This window comes from Eschscholzia californica, unplaced genomic scaffold (genome assembly GCF_041429995.1).
Source record: "Eschscholzia californica isolate CP2 unplaced genomic scaffold, dmEscCali1.0.p SCAF_5, whole genome shotgun sequence".
NCBI classification, from domain to species: Eukaryota; Viridiplantae; Streptophyta; class Magnoliopsida; order Ranunculales; family Papaveraceae; genus Eschscholzia; species Eschscholzia californica.
This window is the reverse complement of record NW_028238472.1, coordinates 3757300-3781115: the sequence shown is the minus strand read 5'-3', so window position 1 is coordinate 3781115 and position 23816 is coordinate 3757300. Positions and strand designations below refer to the sequence as shown.

Sequence of the window (23816 nt, the reverse complement as noted above, 5' to 3'; positions counted from 1 at the left end):
TCTCCATTGGAAACAAAAAAGTTTATAGTGTTTCTATTTTGACACGTAGGAAAGAGAATTTTAATTCTCACTAAACAACTAGGACTTTTAGTGTTTTTCTTAGAGTGTCCCATACGAAATGCTCTACGCAGGTGACCGTTCCAATTTGAAGGTTAAGAGGAGAAAAAGGTATGAGGACGAAGATGAAGGTAAGAATGTTTGGATTTATATGACAACGACTAAGTTAACTCTCTATTGACGTTATTCTTGCTTCAAGAAAATTTAAATGTCTTTAGAGTTCAAGTTCTAATTTAGTTAATTCTCATTAAAAACCCCAATGTTGACAAATTTTATAGTACTTTATAACAAAATAGAATTATTAGCCCTTTTGTATACAAGAGTTTTAAGATTTAATCCCACATTCCCTACCAAATGCTTCTATGAAAGAACATGTATAAATATTGATATTGCAACAACCAAAGCTAGCTATGGTATTTCAATCAAAACTATCTTTTCGCGTATAATAGAATGAAATTACCTGTTAGTTAATCACCGATGTCATATACACAAATTTAAGGGACTCGTCATATTTTAAAAGATGTGGCATACAAGACATTTTTGCTTTGTACAATCACATTTGTGCTCTATAAAATTACTATTATGTAGAAACTCTATATTTCATAACCAAAAAAATAGAAAAGCTAATCTATAACATGATTTCTAAATTGCCATAAAAAGTTATGAATCTATCACAATTCACATGTCACAAATATCATTATAATCAAATGATTATAGAGATCACTCTAGTAGTCTAATAGTAGCACTTCCCCTCCCAAAAAAGAAGTCCCAAATTCGAAATGACTAGTTGACTATGTCAAATTTTCGTAAAAGAATGAGAAACAATTTAGTCCAAAATTTAGGAGCGGTCACAAGCCGAAGACTGATATGACTATCTCTCATTAGTCGTAATATTGTTCTCACTACATAATCCGATTAATAGAAGTCGATCACATCAGCCTTGAGGCCTTCAGTGTATAGTTTGCTCCATAATTTGGGCCAAAAATCATTTTTGGTAAGAAAATATCAATGGATTCCCACTTCCAAAGTTATGGGTCCTACAAAATACTTATAAAAAATACTACAAATGGTTCAAACGCGTCCCACAAGAACCCTATTCCAAAAAAAGGTTGACTGAGATTATTCATTCTTTTTAAACCTCTGCTTTTTAAAGACCTCTTCAAATTTAACAAATTTCAACACAAAAAATCTCACAAATTCAGAAATCAATCCAAAACCCAAATTCAGAAACTTAGAGGTAGAGAGAGAGAAAATGAAGAAGCTTTACAAAAAGGGTAAAGTTCATCCTTCATCAGTAGCACCAGTCATCTCTGATCATCTAGCTTTCCTTCCTGCAACTATTTTGACTCTCACAATTGCTCTTTCTCTTGAAGACAGAGAGGTTTTAGCTTATCTTATCTCTTGTTCTCACTCTCCGGGTAGCTTTTCTGGTGGTCGGAAAAACAACCCAAACCCAAAAATTGGTGGTGGTGGTAGTGGTTGTGGTGGTGGTGGTGGTAGTGGTGGGGGTGGGGTGGATCATCCACCTTTGTTTAACTGTGATTGTTTTAGGTGTTATACTAGCTACTGGGTTCGATGGGATTCTTCGCCAAACCGTCAACTAATTCATGAAATTATTGATGCTTTTGAAGATGAATTGTCTAAGAAACAGAGGAATTTGAAGAACAAAAAAGAGAGAAAGAAGAAAGTTTTAATGGGTGATGTGAAGAAAGTAGAAGAGATTTCTGGTAATGAAGAAACCATTGAGTTGGAATCGGTGGAGATTGGTGGTGGTGGTGATGCTAGTGGTGGTGGTGGTGGTGAGAAAAATAATGGTTTAGAGAAGAGTACTTTGGGTAAATTTGTTAGTTTTATTGGAGAAAAGCTTTGGGGAACTTGAGTAGGTTGAGTTTCTCTCTCTCTCTCAAACTCCCATCTCTCTCTCTCTGAGTCGACTCTGGACGGAAATATTATGTAGTTTGATGTGATCCGTGTTTTTGGTGATTCTGATCATTAAATTAAAAATTATGGCAAACTACGAATGATTTCTCTGCCCAGAATTTGTTGAGCTTTTCTTGTTCCCTAGCAGTACTCCTCTCTAAGATGGTTTACATGGGCACACATGGAGTGTGACCTTCTTTCTTCAAAAGATGGATTGAATTATTCAAAAGTTAGTTCCTTTTTGCTTGTTTTGATCATACAATATCTCTATTTTTGTACATATTTTTTTTGGAGAACTCAACCTTTGTATAATCCTATGTTAATGGTGATTTAATCTCTTTCTGCAACTTTGGAATAATATTTTGATAAATTTCTATCAAAATTGTTGGTTGATCAGAGTTTGTACTAAGCATTTCTTTACCCACTAATCTATCTTTTTTGTTGGTGTTGGAAATTCCCACTAATTTATCAATTTGAACAGTTCCAGTGGCCTAGTGGGGGAGTTTTGGGTCTAAATTTTCAATGTTGTTTTTTTTTTGCTTCGTCTAAATCAAATCATACTACTCAATATATGCCATCTTATATAAAATGTAGACAACTTTAAACCCTTGGTAGCATTGGATATTCATTCAAATTTACTCTTTTTTTTTTGTTGAAAGATTCAAATTTACTCAGATAACATGATATTCTAATGTCATTATTGTACATCAAGGAGACCGAATTATTGCGGCCTTTTGGACATGGAAAGTTAATTATAGAGTTTTGTAGAGTCCGATGTTTACCTATCGGTGTGTGTATACAAAATTTTAATCGATCAATTTATACAGTGGATTAAAAAGTAATTAAAATTTGTCCGGTTATCACTTTACATTGTAAAGGTTGATCGAACAAGGTACTCCAACATAATTAAAGTTGGTTTAGATGTGACAATACACGGAAAAGGAAAAACTAATTGCAAATTGTAACGTCATAAAATAAAAGTTGGTTTAATTGCGTTACTTGTGTAGTTTCAACTCAAGTTCCACTATGACATAAACATATACTCCTATATATACAACTTCTCAGTCTGTGTTTATCACATGTTTCTATTGAAAATTACACCACAATCTGTATCACTTATTGGGAAATTAGAGCCCAAGATTAATTTATAAACTAGATATTTTATTTGAAAAATAAAAAGAATAGAAGTAACTTTGTTCTTGTTCCCTTGTCCTCTTTAATACTGTCTTCTAGGGAAGTGATAATATAATTAATGGAAGTTAGTGTTGCATTTTGATGTTAGCGACTTTCCTCGCCTTTTCTTGTTCCTGTCTCATCCATGCCACAATGTTATCACTAAAGAAACTAAAACTTTACCAAGGCGCAAGTCTCCGTAAATTAAACTAATCATTTATTAAAAGATTAAGATTAAAATAATACTAATAGTTTAAAATTAGTGAAAAAAATTAGTAGTACAAGTCTATTAGTGGTAGCAATTGTCTAATAAAAAAAACAAATTAACAACCCATATATTTTATTACTACTTGGTAGAATTTCCTCAGTCTCCTTGTTAGCCTTGGAGACCAAGGTAAGCCAACCAATGACCAAAGTCAAGTTAAAATTTGCTGACCTATTTAATGATGTATGATAAAGTGTCCACCTCATGAAAATCTAGTCAGCATGTCAACTAATACTAGTCAAAATTTTTTTTTTTTTTTGTTGAACTAATACTAGTCAAAAATTTGCAACAACAAATACTAAAACTAGTCAAAATGTACTATTGAATTTACCTAAACAACATAAGCTAGTTTCGGAAAAGAACAAATCATTTTCTTCCTTTCCGGGTAAAACAGACTGAGACATACTTATAGACACCAAAACAACCCGTTGATCACAAATTGGAAGCTAAAACAGACTAAGACATACTTATATACACCTATATCCGATCGCACGAAATTCGGATTGTCTATGTACAATGACATTCCTGTCAAGATCTATAGTTTTGTCATAAAGTTATTACAATCTTGGGAAGAATAAAAGGCACTTGTTTGGATCAGATAGATACAACAAAAAATCAAGTTGGGCTTATTTAAGAGAAATGAGATTGATCAACTAAGTAGACGCAATAACATTGTCTTAAGACTCTTAACCATTTACTTTCATCAACTATTTGTCAAGAGAAAAAACAAAATAAGATAAAAATACAAACTGTGACATGATTAGTCGTGGAGAAAGGATCTAAAAATGATCTCCATGACTGAGCATAAAGATAACTAGATTTACCTTCTTTTTGACGGAAAAAAAAATGCAACCTTAACGTTGGTCATTCCTCTAAATAGAAGCAAAGCTATAGCGAGCTCCAAAAGCGCGTCTCCAAGCACTACAAACCTCATCCTTTTTCGTGTAAGGTTTATCCATGATCACTTACAGAGCCATCCAACGATACGTTCTGATGTTACACTTAGGCCTTAGAAGCTCGACATTGTGCTTTGACACACAATGTCACAAAATCCGCTAACTTAGTTCCCATCATTGAGCAACAAACTATCCGATTTAAAATCTCTATGAGTTCACTTCTTGTGAGTAAATATTGTGCTCCTCTCGAAAAATCAATTGCTTATCTCAAATTGTTCTGAGTTGAGAGTGAATATGATTGTTCCTTTAACTGCATTCTTAGAATTCCTTTCAATAAAATACTATGTTATAACACAGTAGATAGAATCTCAGCCAGTTGATGGAATCTCTTGACAGAATTTCATCCACTAGACCAAAATCGTTGATTTTAGCAGCGAAAAGAGCAGTTCCATCAACTCTTCTCTTTTTTAGCTTTAACTTACTTTTTCTTTTCGGTGGTCGGCCAATGAACTAGGAGAGGCTTCTCCTTTTTCTGTTTTCTTTCGGTTTAACATTTTTAAGGAGGTCGGAAAGAAATCCATCGATGGACTTCAAACTCATTATTCTTCTTTCTTTTCCTCGTTCTCCTTTTCCAGAGTCTGAAAACATACTAGTATTGCCACGATATTGTGAAAACAATAAAGAGAAACAAAAGCTTAAACCGAAGACCATTAACATTTTTTTATCACATTATTTTACCATTTGTCGAAACTAGGATAGTAACAACTAACAAATATGAGTTACATAAATCACCAAAAATATTGCATAAAATTTCTAGAGGAAGACTAAGATATGGTTTTACTTGGGCACCTTAGGAAAGTGAAGTTTGATCAGGCTAGGAAGTTCAGCCAACTCAACCTGCGGCTTACCCAACAAAATTCCCCTCAATTTTTCATCACAATTTACAACATTCTTGTTGTTTGGATCCTGCAAAACAACCCACAAATTTCACATTAGAATTCGACCTAAATATGGCACACTTACTTGAGTCGTAATTTAGAATCACTTGAAGATAATTGGAGGAACAAATGTGGGTCATTTATATCTTTATGCGTTAAATGTCGGAAAAATAAACATCCCATCTTGAATTGATATGATAAAGGAGAAGATTTCAAGTCGTATAGGAAGCGAACAATAAGGTCCAAATTCCTTGGTGAAATTCCAAGGAACAGATATGAGATTTTTGAGAAATTCCATCTTGCAACTTCACCTGCAAGTGATACAAGTTTTGCGAAGAAGACCCTTTTAATGCATTTTCAAGTGGCAATGCTGGTTGCATTCATCCGGGAAATCCCGTAAAGAGCTAAGAGTTTAACCATTAGGTGTATTTGAAATATAGGACAGGGTATCTTCTACTTGACGTTAGATGATCTCAACTAGTTAACTCTCAAGTTCTCAAGAATCTCAACTACTACTTGTAATTATTTAACAAAGTTATTATTAAACCGTGTTAGTTTTGTTTTCATAAAGTCATAGTAGGTGGTTTAGCTTTGTGTACATATCAATAGAAGCTCATTTCTCTAGTAACTAATTCAAATCTTTGATATAAAAGACAAGCTGAGAAGTTTTAGACCATCGAAAGCTTAGAGTGCGATCAATGCAAAGTTTTCATTCAATCTCTAGTCCCAAGTCCTAACTCAGCTACCCTGTCGATCTCTAGTTCAAATCTTCAAAATTAGAAGTCGTTTCCTACCTCGATGTGCAACAAAATCCTCATTTATAACTTAAAGGGACAAGAAAAGTTGTCATGTCACTGACTTGTCACTTAAAAAGGACGACTAGATGTTGATGATGCCTACGCCCCTCTCTTGCACAGAGAGGGGTAAGTTGTGATATGGTACATCTATATTTTGCCTTGAGGTGTGCGCATTGATGCATATCGCATGCGCTTTTTCAAAACCATTTATTATATTATTATATATTTATATTATCTTCTTAAGCACTCACATCCAAATGTTTAATCTCCTCTATCTCATAAAATAGCAAATTTAATGTATAAATTGACACAAACTCTCACTCTATTGCATCCTCGTGTTGTTAATGGCAAGGTTCAATCGCCCTCTATCGATTTCCCACATTAAGTAAACCTTTTAAATGTATAAAATGTTGGTTTAACTTTACTATCCATACTATACCGATTTAACCTAAGCAACAACTCAACAATGACATTATTGATTATTGAACTAAAACTATATACTAAATTTTGTATATTTCTTGTATTCTCTTACTTGAAAGATTGAAGTTATGATTGAAACAACCCTAAAAATAATCAAAATTAGCTATTTTATAGACAACCCTTAAAATTAAAGATTGTTTTTTGAACCACCCAACTCAAATTGAAGATATTGATTTCACTTTATTTGTTAGCAATTGAAATTTAGGGCAGAAACTTAGTATATCAAAATAGCAACTAGAGAGAGAGAGAGAGAGAGAGAGAGAGAGGAACCTGAAGGTTGTTGGCTTTGATGTAAGACCAAACGCGCATGAAGCATCCGAGACGAGAAATCTGAGATTGACCCACAAATTCTCGAAGGGTTGAAGGCAGATTTACTAGGTCAATCAAATTCGCCAACTTCTTTGGGTTCTCTGTTATAACCTTCTTCGTCAGTTGAGGAAGCATCTCTTCTCTCTGTTCTTCCTCGGTTTTAGGGTTTGCTTCTATGATGTCTAGTAAAATAGAGAAGAAATGATGAGCTTGGAAGACGAAAGATAAACCCTAGAAATCTCCCTAATTAGGTAAAATTTGAGAGTGGAAACCTTTAATGTGAAATGGTTTGTGTCGCTTAAAATTGAAAAATCAGTCACAAATGTTAGGTTAGGAATTTTTTTGTTTTTTTTTAAACCAAAACAAACATTTATACAGAAGTCTCTAATTTAAAGCAGAAACAAAAGGAGGTACTAAATTCCAAAAAAAAATTATGGTCGTTGAGTCTAACCCATTTAGCAAGAGCATCAGCTTTGGCGTTGCATTCCCTGGGAGCATAGGAGAAGACTATGTTTGTGAACTGATCTTTAAGAGCCAAAGATTGTTCCATGACCTTTTTGGATTGCCAGTGTAGCCCATCATCGTTGTCGTTGATGTACTGGATCAAGGTTTGATTGTCGATCTCTATGTGCACGTGGTGGATGCGTAGTTGAAAGGTCCATAAAATGCTAAAGTGAATCGCCATACTTTCACATTCTTCCGCGTTTTGGCACCGCACTGAGTCAGCTGCCGCTATGATGAATAGCTTCTTCGTCGTGAATGACACATCCAATTCATGCTGGTTCTGTGAGTTTCGTGAAAGAAGCGTCTACATTTACCTTAAAGAATGGTGTCGATGGAGGTCTCCATTTTTGTTGTTGTGATTTGTTCCTGCATTTGTTAGTTATAATAGATTCAATTTTGAGTGGAGTGGTCGAGGAGTTGTTAATTCGAGCGATCATTTGTATAGGGGTTTGTTTATTGATCGAAAAGCAGTTTTCACACCTGGCTTTCCATATGAACCATAGTATTTTGGCATATAAATTGGTTGTATCTTCCTCTAAATTTTTCCATTGTTTGAGTCAAAGATTTACCGTGCTCAATTGTTCCGTTCTGAAGTTAGTTATGAAACTAAAGTTAGTTATGAAACAAACCTCTCTTCATTTTTTCTGTTTCTCTCTCACTATCTAGAAACTCTATATATATATATATATATATATATATATATATATATATATATATATATAACCGAGTTAGTTAGATTAGGTTAGTTGATAGAGTTGTTAGGTTGTTAAAGTTAGTTATGAAACTAAAGTTAGTTATGAAACAAACCTCTCTTCATTTTTCTGTTTCTCTCTCTCTATCTAGAAACTCTATATATATATATATATATATATATGTATGTATATATATTATATATATATATATATATATAATATATACATATAATATATACATATATATATTATATATATACATATATATATATATATATATATATTGTAATTCTCAATGTAAATGTGATTAAGATAGTGCTCGGAGTCGATTATGGTGGTAGTATTGGCAACAGTGGTGGTTCATGGTGGTGGTGGCAGTGAGACTTTGAGAGTAGGAAACTAGTTGCCCACCGCCAGTCTGTTCCCTTCATCTTCTTTTCTTTTTGTTTTTTAACAGTTCACAGCTGTGTGCATAGGTAATGTATGTGAGCTTAGAGTGCCTGTATCCATGTGTTGCTTTGAAGAAACCCTAGCGTGCCTTGACACTTCCCTGACATTAAAACTAGTTCAAATGTAATTTTTACTCAGACCATGGTAAAACTGTTTCAGAAATGGCATTAAAGAAACTAAATACTCAATACTATTATTTAAAAATTCTCTCCGCCATTTCGTTATACAATCACAAACAGAAAATGAGGACGATTGATTTGATCCCTCTCACAATAGCCATGTCTACCGCTCTTTCCGTAGCCAAGATCCTGGACAAAACAACATACAAAGTCTTCCTCGCCTGATATATGAAATTCAACCAGGAAACTTGAACAATCGTCAATGATGATTATGAGTTTATAACAGAAGTGTCTAAATATATATAGTATTTGACTCGGGACAAACCATATAATAGAATAGAACGAATAAGAGAGTTTAAGAAGTCAGAAAAGACTTCCAACCTGCGTGACTGCCCATCCTTTAGCTTGAGAGTGTTGTATCAATTGACCTGTAATTTTATTCACTCGTAAGGGTTCTTGAAACTCTTCAAAAGCTCGGGAATGTCGTAACCGAGCATGTCATCCACTGCTTGAATCATTTTCGGTTTTAGCTTCTCAAATTTATCAATGTTGTATCCACCGAGGATCTCTCTGAAATGGTCTACGTTGGGGAAGTCCCCGGCTGGTAAATGAAACTCTCTTTGAACCTATAAATCATGAAAATAAGAAATTATATTTGGATTCTTAGTATCTTCGAGAGGTTTAGAGGGCTTAAGAGATGAATTACCTTTGCAAATTCATCTTCTAGATTGTCTATGAGTCTTTGTTGAGTTTTCGCCTTGCCCATCATTGCTGGCATCTCTTTTCTGAGATGACTGATTATGTAGGCATGAATTTTAGCAGCTCTCGCACGTTTTACGAATTCGTTAATCTGCACTTCAGAATTGTGACAACTTAACATGACAAATAATAGTAACAACAACAATGTCAGAATAAGAACGGTGGACTTACACGACGATCACAAGCCTTCTTAGGAATATCTTTTAAATCAGCAAGAAGATCATCTTGTTCCTTCTCAAAAAGCTCTCGACCAAGTGGGCCGATTGCTGCTTCATTTACCGGTTTATCATTGAATGATCTGCCGGGGTCCAAAGATGGAAACATAATAGACATGAGAAAACAACTGACTTCAGGCGGAATTAACCAAGAAAATCATTTCATGAACCGCTCTCATTGCAAATGAATATCAAATATCTAATTTTCTCAGACCATAATTCTAGTTGGGGAAGGGATTATGACAATCTGAAATAGTAAAATATAGTGTCTTTCATCTCGTTTCCATTAAAAGAAACATGTTAAGGTCTGAGAATTGCCTCATCCCCGAAAGGTATAATACAAAAATAATGTCATTAATATCAATTTTCTTAATTTTGCATAACATCAAAATATTAGGTCTCCTTCCCTCAACTATATTTGGATTCTTTAGCACGAGCAAAATAGCACCAGAATTTAGAACAAGCAAGTCCCACATATGGGATTGACATTCCTAGTCCCAACTTCCACGCACCATATATGGGGTTTCCTCCTTTTTATTGTATACTAGTCAAAGTTTCAAAAGAATAAGATATCGATTCCTACTATGTAAAAGAAGAGGAGTTTAAGAAGTAGTAGCTTACCCAATATAAACACGATTAACCTCGGGAGTATTCAAAACCTTGCCCAATGACCACATCAATGCTCCATAAACTCTCATCAGCTGCAATATCAATACAAAGCAGTACAACAATTGTCAAATTATTTACAATCAATAGTACATTACATCTGATATCAAAATCAATAGTAGCAGCGATTATATCACCAAAATCAATAAGAAGGGAGAAAAACAGTTAGATCATAAATGACTAAGAACATTTTTACCTGTTGGGTATCAACTTGATCTGCTTTATTTAGAACCACACGTATCTTGTCATCATGACCCCGAAGAGATCCAATGACTCTCTTAAACTCATCACTAATGTCAAGCTTATGAGGATCAAACAGAAGAAGAATAAGATCGCACTTAGCTGCAAACCACGAAGTAACTCCAGTAAAATCGTAGCTTCTCTGCGTTCGTTGCTTTTCTCCTGAAAGAACTCCAGGAGTATCGACAAACGTGATATGCTCCAGAAGCTTCAGACATTAAAAAAGAAATGAGTATGAGTAATTAAAAAGGATCACTAATCGACGTCTCATTTGAAGTAGAGATAACCTACTGGGTGTGGCATTTGGGAACACTCGAATTTTGATAAAAATGCAGTTCCGAATGATGTAAGACCACTGTATGGCATATCCGCTTGAACCGCAATGGTGTTACCAGGAATGCTCCTTTCATCAGGTCCTGACTGTACATATTAATGCCAGAAACTAATAAGTATACTATCACTCACTATCACTCAAAACCAGTTCTATTTCTATAGTAAGCAATATTCATCGAGCATGAGTATAAAGAAATGCCTACTGAACAATTAATGTTTGTCAGTTTTTAATGATAAAACCTACATATTGTTGTTGAACCAAATTCTTAGCATCTTGATCCCTAAACTCTTTATAGTTGTGAACTATTTTTCTTCAAAGACAATAATTTGAACTATGTATACTAATTTAACACTAATACATCAGCTCATCGGTCCGTCACTTAACCAAGGCAGCTACTAATTACTGTTCTCGAGCCGCAACAAAAAAAAATGTTCTTCCTTAAATAAGTAATGTAAAGCCTAAATTAAAAGAACGTCACTTGATAACAATAACAGTTTGAGCATACCATAACGACAACAAATCGGTCGGTTGTAGGCTCTGGTCCAATATGAGATCCTGCTCCAAGAAATAATGTGATAAATAGACATAAAAATTGCATATCTTATTCTCAATTAAAGAAAACATGGAGAAACAACCCACTAGGTTTAAGTTACCTGGATAACCGCTTTTGAGTAAATGTTTAATGAACGTTGTTTTGCCAGTAGAGTACTGGCCCAAAAGCATGACCATAGGTCTAGCATCAAAATCACTGTTTGTCTACAAAATGAACAGAATTGAATATCTTAAAATAAGTGGTTGAAGTATCTTTGTTTAGTAAATATCATGGGCACACAATAAGTCATTACCTTTTAACAAATAAACGATATTTTATCCCCCCAACGAATGAAGGAAACAATAAGTTCACCAAATTTCTGAATTACTCAAGATAGAACCTGTTGAAAATTTAGATAAAAGTTCACTCACCAATAATGGAGATACAAAATCATTAAATCGGTATGCAACTTCCAGTGGCTTTAGCTTTTCAATATATAACTTCTTCAATCCATCAATTATCGATGTGACGGAGCCTAGAGGCACCTGAATACATAAGAACGTAAGACACCTTATCTATAATCGTGAATGAAATCAAGAGTTCGCGACAGGAATGGGAATCATTCTAATAGATCATAAAGTAAATAAGAAACACAATAGAACCATTTTTCCTTTTTCCATATGAACGCCACAAACACTACCAATAAAAACCAAAATGTTCTCAGCAACGCTCTAGACTCATTATCTGAAGTAAAGCATCCTATTATCAATCAAAAAGCAAGAGAGCAGCTTACTTTACCATACCAACTCAAAAAGACCATACAAGTTTAGCACGATGAGTACTAAGTATGACTACTAAAGTATCACCCAAATGCAGAAAAAAATCTGAGAAGCAAAGAACCACTACCACAAACCTTCTTTGTAGATTTTGAGGTAAACCAAAGAGCTGATGCAGATGTTTGGGTTGTAATTGCTGCACCAAACAGTTAGAAGTTTAGAATACAAAGAGTCAATCAGACAAATGGTCCTTACACTAATAACACTCAGAAAATCTAGATCTAAATAATTCCTTGTCCTTACCTAGTTCAGGCTCAGATTTCTTGGGTGAACGTCTTTTCTGAAATGTAATTGATCAATAAAGAAAACAAGTTAACAGATGCAGACATATGACAACTTCTGAACCAAGTAGAAAACAAGTTCCTACACTTACAGCTAACAGTGCTGCCAAACCTTCCATCACTGGAGGGTTCAAATTTTCCAAGTCAGCTGCAATTGAAGAAGTGTGTTAACCAGAGTAATAGTAGATATGAATTTAGCAAGACTACAAAATAAAATCCATAAATATAAGCACATCACAATGCCAATATAGACAGAGGCCACTTAGTATATGCCAAGAGAAAAGAAGAAAACTAAACCAACTTGCTCCCATCCCAGCTTACCTGTAGAGCTGAGGAGGCTCTCCGTTATTTCATTCCCTGCTTGTGCCAGCGAAACCAGCTGTACATTAAACATTAGTAAGTACGAGGTACATCAATAATCAATACAAATATAGATGGAAGTACGATTAAGACCTGCATGGATGCAATGAACTCTTTGAAGCCAAGAAACCCTTGTCGTTTGGTATCTGCAATAGCCCATACCTTGAAATATGGACATTTAGAGAGAGAAGTTGATTGTTTAATGTAAAATCATTACTAAATTTGCCATAGAAGAAAAGTAAATGTGCTAATGTCTGCCACATTAAGACATGAAATATGGGGTAAGTATAAGAAACCTAATATAAGGAAATTGTACCTTTCAATAACTAAAACAATCTCCAAAATCAGTATTGAACATATTGCATTTCTTACTATAAATAGACTTTTGTTTTTCAAAAGAAAAGGCTTTGACCACTCACTCCCATTATATAGAGAAGATGCTAAAGAGGACAAAATTCGTACGCCCTTCTAAGCAATACTATTTAGAACCTAAATAGGCAAGTCATCCCATGGCATCTATATCCCAACCTCAAGAAATACAATACAATGGCGTACTAACTCAATATCAACCAACTACCATGTGTAACAATAATAAGAATCAATTGATACTTTGCTTCAACAAGCCCTTAAAAACAGCTCATCCAACATTTTGATAACAAACTTCAATCTTTGATACTTCCATCAAATTTTTCGATGAACCAACACAAGAACATAGCTTTAAAACTACAACTTCAGATATTTTGACTATCATTTACTAATTACTTGCACAAATTATAGGCTTCAGTGAAAAGATATTATATGAATCTCAAACAAAAAAAAAGAAACCCAACTAATATATTCACAATAGATAGAAACAAAAACCCTAATCCAGACATCCCAGTAAACAAATTAGGGAAACAAATAGAAACCCATGAATTGAAATGGTACTAAAATAACCTGTTTTAATTCAGCTCGAGATAAGTTAGACATGGCAAAAAACTTAGTAGCATCATTTCCAGTAACTCGTCCATCTCCATCTGAATAAACAAAAAACCCCAAAGTCTTAGATCAAAAGTTAGAGAGATAAAGAGATATTTAGATAGAGAAAGAGAAAGCAGATGATGAAGAAGAAGAAGAAGGAGAAATTAACAGAAATGGTACAAAACTAACCTGAATCAGCGAAATTAAACCATTCCTGGTAGATCTTTTGATGCTCTTTCGAGCAAGAACCGATCGGACCAGAAACAATCTCCATATGAATCAAGAGAGATTCTCAGATTGAGAGAGATGATCGAAGAGATTCTCACTGTAGATTTGAAATTTCAAAAATTAGAGAGAGAGAGAGAAAGAGAGAAGAAGAAGATTGAGGTTTTCTTTTTCAACACTTTTTCGCGCTTTGCGTTTTTAACGAGAAATGTTAAAACCTTGAGAAATCATCAAGACTCAGAGGACTTGATATTACTGTAATACCCTTTAATAACTTCAGGCCGAAAATTAACGTCTCTTCTATCACAAAGTTGTTAATTACTAGTATAGAAATTAGAAATGTTAGTTGTGCTGAAAACGAAAGCCCACCAAAAGACTCCGAAGTTGATGTTGTCGGCTCCTATTAGTCTAAATATGGAGAGAGAAGAATGCCAATACTAATATGAGCCGTCTAGATCAGTGTTCGGGTTATAGTTGGCCTCCATTTCCGGCCTAATAGCATTTCTCAAGGAGTATCATTTAATTTTAGTTTCTATGTTTGAAGGGCGGGACGGAATGATGTTACAAGAATCGGTTCATGAAATGGTATTTGGTACATGAAAATGTGCGAGAATTTCTACTTAAATATGATTTCTCTAAGAGAAGGGATTTCTAAAACCACATGTACACTCTAAAGTTCTGAGTAACTACTTAAAATGTCATTGTTTATATTCAATATATTAGAATTAATAAATGATAGGTTTCTACTTTACGATTCTTTAATCTCCATAGAAAGTAGAAGTTTGCGAAGAAGTGGGGATTTAACACCATAGTGGGTAGATTACTGGGTTTGGGATTTCCCATTTTTGGCGATTTCCCATTTTTGGCGCGCGAGAAGAGAATGAAATACAACGAAAACAATTATGTAATGTGATTCATAACATTTGCAATACCGTAATATGTGGAATGGTTTAGCGAGAAATGGAATTGGTAGAAATTGATTGTGATCATAATTTATTTGATTGACGATTCTAAAGGAAACGGAATCCAAAAATATTATCCGGCCCCTAGATTTGGAATTCATATGTTCCTCTTCAAAATGCATTTCCTCATTCAACTTCAGCAGCCAAACTCTATTTTAGAATGTGATTTCAAGTAATCTCATCTCTCCCCAATGTAATGTGACCTTATTAAAATCATTAACCCAATAATCTACAAAGGAATCCAGTCTTTGATTTCATATGGCCGCGGCTTTGGGGAATAAAGAAAATTCTCTGGGGAATAAATTCTCGAGGGAATCCAGATTTTTTTTGAAAATTCTCGGGGGAATAAATTTTTATGGGGAATACGGAATACATTTTTTTGAAAGTTCTCCTCTGTTCTCTCTGCCACTTCATCATCTTCTCCGGCGAAAGTCGCCGGCCGGCCAATTTTCCGGCCGGCGATCTTCAAACATAAAAAAAAAAACTTTTATTTTTATTTTCTCTCTCTAGAACAGATCTAGAGAGAGAAGGTCTGTTCGTGAGATTAACGGTTGTATCTTGAAGTAGTCGAGGAAGGTTGAGATTATCTGAGTAAGGATAATCATTGAAGATTTGAAGTTGAAGTCTTCCTTAGTAACACCGGTTTGTTGAGTATGCAAATAGCGAGCTCGTCCAATAAAGATTAACCAATCATCCTTTTCAAATCAAGTTTCCTTTTAGAATTCATATTATTAGGTCATGGATAATTAACATTCCATTAGGCCAGCGCTTTGGGGAAAGCTAAATAGTTTCCGGGGTTTGAAATTTTAAAGGGAATATGCAAAATTTTGAAAAGTTTCCGGGGAAACATATTTTATGGGGAATATGGCTCAAAATAAAAACCTCTCCCCCTCACCTCCCTCCACCTCACCTCACCTCCCTCCACCTCATCTTCTCTCTCTCTTCTCCGATAGGTCGCCGGCCGGCGACCATGAAATTTTTTTTTTTTTTTCTCTCACATCTCTCTCTCTCTCTCTAAACTCCAGCGAAGGGGGTTTCCCTTCGCCGGTGTTTCTAGAGAGAGAGAGTAAAAAAAATTTTTTTTTTTTTTTTTTGTTCATGGTCGCCGGCCGGAAAATTTTCCGGCCGGCGACCTAATCGGAGAAGAGAGAGAAGATGAGGTGGAGGGAGAGAAGTGAGGTGGAGAAAGAGAGAGCTGAGGTGGAGAAGCTATTTTGCTTTCCCCCTAAATAAAATTGTCAAACAAAATTGACCACTTTTTGACCAAGTCTTCACACCCCGGAAACTATTTAGCTTTCCCCAAAGCGCTGGCCTTCCATTATCATGAATTCCAGGGTCCACTTGCTAAAACTTGATTCAATACTTTCCCTTAACTTTGTGGTAAAACAATAGTTGCATAAAACCATAATAAACCCATTAATATATTCAAAGTTTGAATTCAGGAAAGAAGAATCAAAATCAATCTTCCTCAGTTCAATAATCCTATATGAACTAATCATTACAAGCTTTTAGAGTCATTCATCCATCTGGTTGTCTGAGAGCAATAAAAGATTGAGCTCCTACACTACTAGTTCACGTTGAATTAATTGACCAAGCAACCCTTCTTATTTTTTTGTTACTACTGCTCATGGAGATCTGATCTAGAGAGAGAGAAAAGAAAAAAAAAATTAGAGAGAGAAAATAAAAAAATTATGTTTGAAGGTCACCGGCCGGAAAATTAGCCGGCCGACGACTTTCGCCGGAGAAGATGATGAGGTGTCGAGAAGATGAAGTGGCAGAGAGAGTTGATGAGACGGAGGAACCTTTTTTATAGCATCTTCTAAAATTAGAAGCCCCTTAGCAATAAAAAGAAACATAAAAAGTCAATCTAATTTGACTAGTTTTAAGAAAAGTCTTTATTCCCCGGAGAATTTTCTTTATTCCCCAAAACCACGGCCTTTCATATTTGTGGTTGAAGTGTAAAGTAAAGTTTTTTTATTACTATAAATTACAATACGTCATTTGTTGTAAAGCAATCCCACATTGGTGGGAGACAGGAGTGTGGTGCTCCTCTTAAGAGGTTAAGCACCCTTCCCTAGTGAGACCTTTTAAAACCGTGAGGCTCAGGTGTGTCAAAGCGGACAGTATCACAAGCAGCCCGGAAGGCTGGTCCATTCCATCCTATAATATCATTCATATTCTCATAATCTGCTTTCTTTCTTTTGTGTGCCAACCCTGGCTTAAATATTTTCAACAAAAAAAAACCAGGCTTAAATAATTTGAGCCTTCATTGTTTTTTGTTAGGTCTACTCCAATCTATCCTAAAGTGTGAACATTAATGTTGTTTGAAGCCAAAAGATAGTTGACCATCAAGTGAACATTATTTCTTTTTGTTGTTGATTGGGTTATTAGGTTCTACTCCACTTCCTTAACAAAAAAAAAAAAAAAAGGTTCTACTCCACTTCTCCACCTATCAAGTATCAAGTACTATATGGACAAATATCCTTTAAAAAAAGTATATGGTCAAATAAGGGTTAATTCCCATCTGGTCCCTATATTTCGAGTAGTAGGCTGTTTAGTCCTCAACTTACTAGTTTGTGGGGTGTCGAGTCCGAGTGTCCGACTGTTAAGATTTATCTTGCTAAGTTATAACCACAAATGGATGTCAATTTTTTATGGATTTCTAATGATTTTATATGACTATTCTAACTTGCACAAATCAATATAACACCAAATTAGCACCAAGGGAAAGGTTGACAGGTTAAGAAAGTGAGTAGTAGTCTAGGTCAAACCTGTGCCAGGAGAAAAGTCATATACTCCTTAGTAGTAAACCTAAGATAAATGGATCTTGGTGCAACCTAAAATTAGAGAAGATGGGGTTGGTATTGGGACAAATGTTACACCAATCATTTATAAAGACATAAATTTGAATTTGAACAAGTATTCAAGGGAATTAGTGTGAAGTATGTTATTGCTAATTTAAGCATTTATAAAGACATAAAGTTAATACTATGTGGAAAATGTTAATATAAGTTGAACATATGATCTAACTAACGAAGCCAAAAAGCCGTTACGAACTGAAAAACATTCGTAAACTTCTAAACGGGCAATCGGGTGTATTCCTTTTTCTACTCCCCGTTCATACTTCTAAATTCTACTCTTGTTATCATATCACAATTCATCCTTGTTTGTAGTATCTTCACCTCCCATGAGCTCATCAAGAGAGAACTCATCTTCTTCAATAATTTCTCCATCTTTACCATCCCAAGGTTCTGTTTTAATAATCGATGGAACACTTCCTAGAGGTAGGTTTCCTTTCCCACCTCGTCCTGCCTCTTTCACAAACTCTCTGAAAATCAAATTGATTTGTTTAGGGTTTTTGTTTTCCTCTTAAGACCACTTGATACTAGGAACAATGTGATAAGAAAATGTTACTTACTTGATTTGGTCAAGCTCAAAAGCACTTCGTAGTGGAGCATAAGCGCCTTTTTTCACGTTTAGTGCTACCAAAGCGGGATATCCGTACCCACCCACACCAACTTGCTTTTCTAGGTCTGGTTGCTTACCTGCAGCCGTCCAAACATAGCTGCAAAATAGATAAAAGATAACTTTAGGGTCAAGTTAATACGAAACTTCAGAGATAGAAAGTATAGATGCCAAATATAACTCTAAAGGTTAGTTTAATTTGCCTGTAAGGACTTCTCTTGAACTTCTCAGCCACTGATAACAATTGTTGAATGTATTTGTTTCTTCCTTCTGCCTTCGAATCCAAAATGTCAGGAAAGAAACCAACAAAACATATTGCAGCTGAACCACACTTCTCATCCATCACATCCTGCAGAAAAAATCACCATTATATTTTGTTTCATTTTTATTTCATATGAAAAAACCCGAAAAAGTGAATTAGTTGGTCAAGTTTGTATAGTGCTATTCGGGGGAGGGGTCTTTCATGCGGGCAGGACTGAAATAACCCGATGGCTGAAATCTTAGCCCAGTCCCAGGGCGGGCCACCAGGCAGAATGACACCACGAAGGTTGTATGCCCTCACTTGTTGAGATTGAGAAGACCGGAAAGAAATGCTTACCTGACTAGTTAGTTCAGTCACTTCGGGGGGAGAAATATACGTCTCAAGTTGCTCCAATGCAAATGATTCGATTGCTGAAGATACTCTTGCACCTTCATAGGGAACTGGCGTGTCTTTGTCAGCACCGAAGACCAAGATGGTGGGGAAGCCTTGAACTTTGAATCTGCTCATCAGAGACTGGAAAAACCCATCTTGTCACAAATCTCAGTGGAAATTCGATATAGGGAAAAAATACGGAAACTATAAGTTTGTGAACATAATGATTACCTTTTCAGCATCACAATCAACATGACCAAGCTTAACTTTTCCTTTCAAGTTGTTCGCAGCTTTCTTCCATTCAGGTGCTAGCTTTTTACAGTGACCACACCTGAAAAAATATACAAGTAGTAAATATCAAATAACATGTATTGTTAAGTCAAAAGAAACCCGTATATCTAGGGATGTCAACGGGGCGGGTTTGGGACGGGTTACCTCTTTCCCAAGTCTGCCCCGTTAGTAAATGGGTTTTACCATTTCCGTCCCAATAGTTAACCGGGGTGGGTATTTAATTACCATACCCATTCCGATTAGAAATTACTTAACCATTACCGACCCGCCCCGCCCCGTTTAACATGAAACGGTGCGGGGCGGGTCGGATTTAAATATAAATTTCATATTTTTATTTCAAATAAGTTAGATTAATCAAAATAATATAAATATTATGAACAAAATTTTATAACATTTTGGTTTTATCAACTATAAACACTACAACTTATTACATAATATAAAATATAAAATAGTTAAATTGATGATATAAGATAAAAAGTTTTAGAATCCTATTGTATATATAATACATAACATATATAATCGGGGCGGGGCGGGTTTTACTACCTAATCCCAAACCCGCCCCGAACCCAGTAAATGGTTTTATCTTCATACCATTACCGTCCCATTTAATAAACGGGGCGGTAAAACCCGTTCCATTAGGGGCGGATTCGGGAAAAAACCCACCGGTTCGGACCAAATTGCCACCCCTGGTATATCTACCCGCATACTCTCCAGTTACTTGCTAATCGTGAACCCACCTAGTAGACTAAACAAAGTTGATTGACCGACACCTCTCGACAGCGATGAACTCCTAGACTTGGTGCTCAAGTGAAGTTGACCATCTAACCAGTTTAAAGTAAAACAATGATATTTTGGTTGTAGTGATTTGTTTCCACAACTTTTAACTAGTAACATCGATTTACAAGCAACCTTCACCTAAGTGATGCTAATTAACAACAGTGCTTAGCCTTTTGATCTTTCACGAAATATGTGATACATAGTATCGAGATTTCTTGTACGAGACTTGGGTTCTCTCATTTCTCCAACACCCGACTAATCTCCTACTCCCAAGTCAACCGACTGACTAATATCCTACCCTGAGTTCAGCCGCATACTTCAAAACTATAAGTCAGTAACTATGACATATGTAATCAATTGTGAATTTGTGAGTCCCTTTTCAGGAAGCCACAGACCTCATTCTTTCCAAGTACCCAAGTTTTTAACCTTAGAATCTTGACACCACTCATTCAGTATTGGTGAAAGCATTTAAACCCAACATCTCTGAAAAAAGAGTCCACACCTGAGCTATATCTTAACCATTTTCCATAAAATGTCTCAAACCAGGTATTCACTATGAATAAGAACACTCACCAAGGAGCAAAGAACTCCACAATCCAAAGTTCTTTGCTTTTAACGACCAATTCATCAAAGTTGCTTGAGTTCAGTTCCACAGATGCGCTTGGTTCGGATTTTTGACTTGATCCACTAGCAGTCTTACCATCTAAGCGTTCCTTCAAGAGTGTCTTAACCTGCACACAAGTCCAGCACCTTAGTGGTTCTATAGAGAATGAATTTCTGCTGGGAACTACTGAAGTTAAGGACCATAAAAGAACACACCGATAAACAAGATCTATGTATCATTGTAAGTTAACATTCAACTGAAGAGCTGTAAACAGCGACTAAAAACTGTATTGGTCACAATGTACAAGTGAAAGCTTTCTATCTTTCAATTGTGCTAGCCTCGGGTTAAGGGATAACTGAATAAGCCAAGCGAGTAAGCTTAGTTATAGAAAACAATTCTATCTTATTTGTCATTATAGTCTTTCCCATCATTTGCCCAGCAAGCAAGCACCCCATATATTTTCTGTGAAAATTTATAAGGAAAATCTATTTGCATCTCCTTGTCTGATGACTCTGGTCTTAGTTTTGTTAGTGAGCTTAAAAGAAACGATCTAGTTACTGCAAGCATGAGATAATAAGGAGAAAATAAACAAATCAAAACTTTCAACTACCCGGTTAGCTTTCTTGACAGACCTGCTTTAACGCAAATTCTGCAATTGGTTTGACATCCCTTGCTCCTTGATAATCTACTGGAGGCTTACCTGGAGCAAACACCTTGATAGTCGGGAATCCCTTAATTCCATATTCCTGCATAAAACCAATAGTATTAAGAAGCATAAGTAAATTGGCGACGCAATTGCTGAAGCATGAGACATGAGCTACGGAAAAAAAAAAAAGTTTCAGCAGTAAGGTGGCACTTTCGGGAGAACCGAGAACATACGAGTTGTAGAGATCTCAAGTAGCATATATCGAAGAACAAAGTATCAGAATTAGAGGGAAACGTGTATTCTAATAACCTAGACCCACATGTGATAGGCTCAACGCTTACATGTTCCAAGTGACCCAAAAGACAGACATGTGTTAGGCACAAAGGAAGCCACACGGAGGGAGGGGGCTCATTGCCATTAGGTTATGAGTTGGATAATAAATCAGGCAGGAATGGAAAAGGGATTTTATTGAAAGATCGTACGGAAAAATTCATTATTTGAACATAAAGAACATCTCTAAACTGAAAAACAAAGAACGAAACTAAATTATCCCAAACCTGAGCAAGTGACTGATGAGCATCAGCATCAAGAGCGGCAATTGTAGCTACACCTTTCAATACAGTAGCTGCCTTCTCCCAAATGGGTGTCAGAGCTTTACAGTGACCACACCAAGGAGCAAAAAACTCAACCAGAACAATACCGTTCGAGTTCAAAACCTGCCACGATTTCCAAATCCCTTGTTAAACAACCAAAAATGTAGTATCCAAAAGCTAATATATGCTCAATCCAGGATATCTCTCTTGCTTTCCTTTTGTACTAAGGTAGTGTCTGGTGTTTTTTAAGTTAGTTCTGAAATCAAACTCGAGGTCTGAATTGAATTTAACAAGATTCAGTTGGTTTCTTTTCGTTTGACTCATCTGAATAGCTAATTCAAGTTGATTATGGATGCATTTGAGTCAGACGAGTCAGATTCAGACAATAAGAAGAAAAAACACCCCTAAGTTGAGGTAAGGAGAATCACACCACTATTATATCCTGGGGCATATTAGCTAAGATTTCCCTCTGGTTTTGGTAATTAACTACTATGACTACTTAGAATTCATGATTATCAGTTTAAACAATAACCCAGATCTAAAATCACAAAAAGAAGCTATATCTAATCATGTAACTTCAATGAGGGTGACAATCAATCCGAGAAATCTAATGTGTTTGACAACATGGGTAGGTTAAATTTGATCAAAAAATTGAAACTTTAGTCTGATTGTGTATGAATTTGTTGAAAGAGAAAGGAAGGAAACAGAGTAAGGGTATGGATCAAATTACCTTGGACTTGAAATTTGATGGAGTTAGCTGAAGAACAGGTGATGAAGGTCCGTAGAGTGCATTAACCCCTGAACTTATAAACAGAAGAAATACGATCAGACTGATTGGGAAGGCTGGTGACATTTTTTTACCTCACTAATCTCACCGAAGATGATGATGATACAGCCAAATCTCACCGGAGAATGATGATACAACCGAACCCTGTGGGATCCAGACACGTGTACTTACGAATTAGAAGTCGACACGTGTCAAAGGATCTTCAAAATTAGTTACATTAAATTAAATGGCCCTAACCTTGTTTTTTTTTTTTCTTTGAATTAAGCTTTCATTAAGATAACCGAATACAAATGTATCACAAGGACTAAACGTACAAAAATAATCAGATACATAAGATAACGGAGTTAACTGAAAGGACGAAAGAGAAACTATCTCACGTCTGAGGACCTAAAGTCAGTTGCGCTAGATTATGAGCCTCTATATTGGAAATACGAGGGCAGAACTGTAATTCTACTTGAAGTTGAGAAACCCTATTTCTCAACCTATAAATATCATCAGTCAGCCTCCATGGAGGGAGGATGTCTTCGTCTGAGAGTAATTCCACCATTGTTTTCGAGTCACCTTCGAGAATAAATTGTCCCGATCTCATATTTTCGAGAATAAATGGCCCTAACCTTGTTAGACGCCCATTAAGGTCCAGTTTTAGTAGGAGAAGTGTTAAGGGCAAACAAGATTTTTATTGACAAACTTCTATAGACAATGTCCAAATTTGTTAAAAACAATGCTCCTAAAACCAATTATTGTTTGACCCGACACACTTGACACCGTTATGTAGTCGCTGACGGACATCTCTGACCAACGACCTAGAGAAAAAAAATCATCTTCTTTTTCTCTCTCTATTTGTCGTGGGGAAGAACCCCATATCCAGACCGTCGGTGGTGAATAAAGGAATGAGGGAGGAGGAGAAGCAAGGAGGAGAAGAATGAAGGAGGAAGAGCATAATCAAGGAGGAGGACAAGGAGATGAAGAAGAAGATGAGAAAAGTTTCTTTTCCTTTTTAGTTAAGGACGCGGGCTTTAGACTGTCAACCGACGATTTTTTGCCGAAGA

General features: G+C 35.7%; 4 protein-coding genes across 4 annotated transcripts; 1 reads left to right on the top strand and 3 right to left on the bottom strand.

Annotated features, from left to right (window-relative positions):
- The first annotated feature begins 1155 nt into the window (after positions 1–1155).
- On the top strand, positions 1156–2431 carry LOC147536367 (uncharacterized). Its single transcript, XM_086644717.1, has one exon. The coding sequence runs from the start codon at positions 1310–1312 to the stop codon at positions 1934–1936; it is 627 nt and encodes a 208-aa protein (XP_086500843.1). The 5' UTR covers positions 1156–1309; the 3' UTR covers positions 1937–2431.
- Positions 2432–5006: 2575 nt separating this feature from the next.
- LOC147536366 (SWIB/MDM2 domain superfamily protein) lies at positions 5007–7170 on the bottom strand. Its single transcript, XM_086644337.1, has 2 exons — positions 6797–7170; positions 5007–5277 (listed from the first exon to the last, which is right to left on the bottom strand). Exons 1-2 carry the CDS (start codon positions 6968–6970, stop codon positions 5149–5151), a joined length of 303 nt encoding a protein of 100 aa, XP_086500463.1. The 5' UTR covers positions 6971–7170; the 3' UTR covers positions 5007–5148.
- Positions 7171–8651: 1481 nt separating this feature from the next.
- On the bottom strand, positions 8652–14385 carry LOC147536365 (EH domain-containing protein 1). Its single transcript, XM_086639813.1, has 16 exons — positions 13973–14385; positions 13760–13839; positions 12917–12985; positions 12785–12842; positions 12556–12611; positions 12426–12462; positions 12260–12318; positions 11778–11891; positions 11468–11570; positions 11320–11369; positions 10772–10900; positions 10437–10688; positions 10196–10275; positions 9531–9657; positions 9307–9450; positions 8652–9226 (listed from the first exon to the last, which is right to left on the bottom strand). Exons 1-16 carry the CDS (start codon positions 14055–14057, stop codon positions 9041–9043), a joined length of 1629 nt encoding a protein of 542 aa, XP_086495939.1. The 5' UTR covers positions 14058–14385; the 3' UTR covers positions 8652–9040.
- A 3507-nt stretch (positions 14386–17892) lies between these two features.
- Positions 17893–23468, bottom strand: LOC147536364 (protein disulfide isomerase-like 2-3). Its single transcript, XM_086643259.1, has 10 exons — positions 23382–23468; positions 22711–23004; positions 21945–22103; positions 21374–21487; positions 20711–20868; positions 19301–19400; positions 19034–19210; positions 18639–18784; positions 18389–18535; positions 17893–18298 (listed from the first exon to the last, which is right to left on the bottom strand). Exons 2-10 carry the CDS (start codon positions 22831–22833, stop codon positions 18121–18123), a joined length of 1302 nt encoding a protein of 433 aa, XP_086499385.1. The 5' UTR covers positions 22834–23004; positions 23382–23468; the 3' UTR covers positions 17893–18120.
- Between the last annotated feature and the right edge of the window lie 348 nt (positions 23469–23816).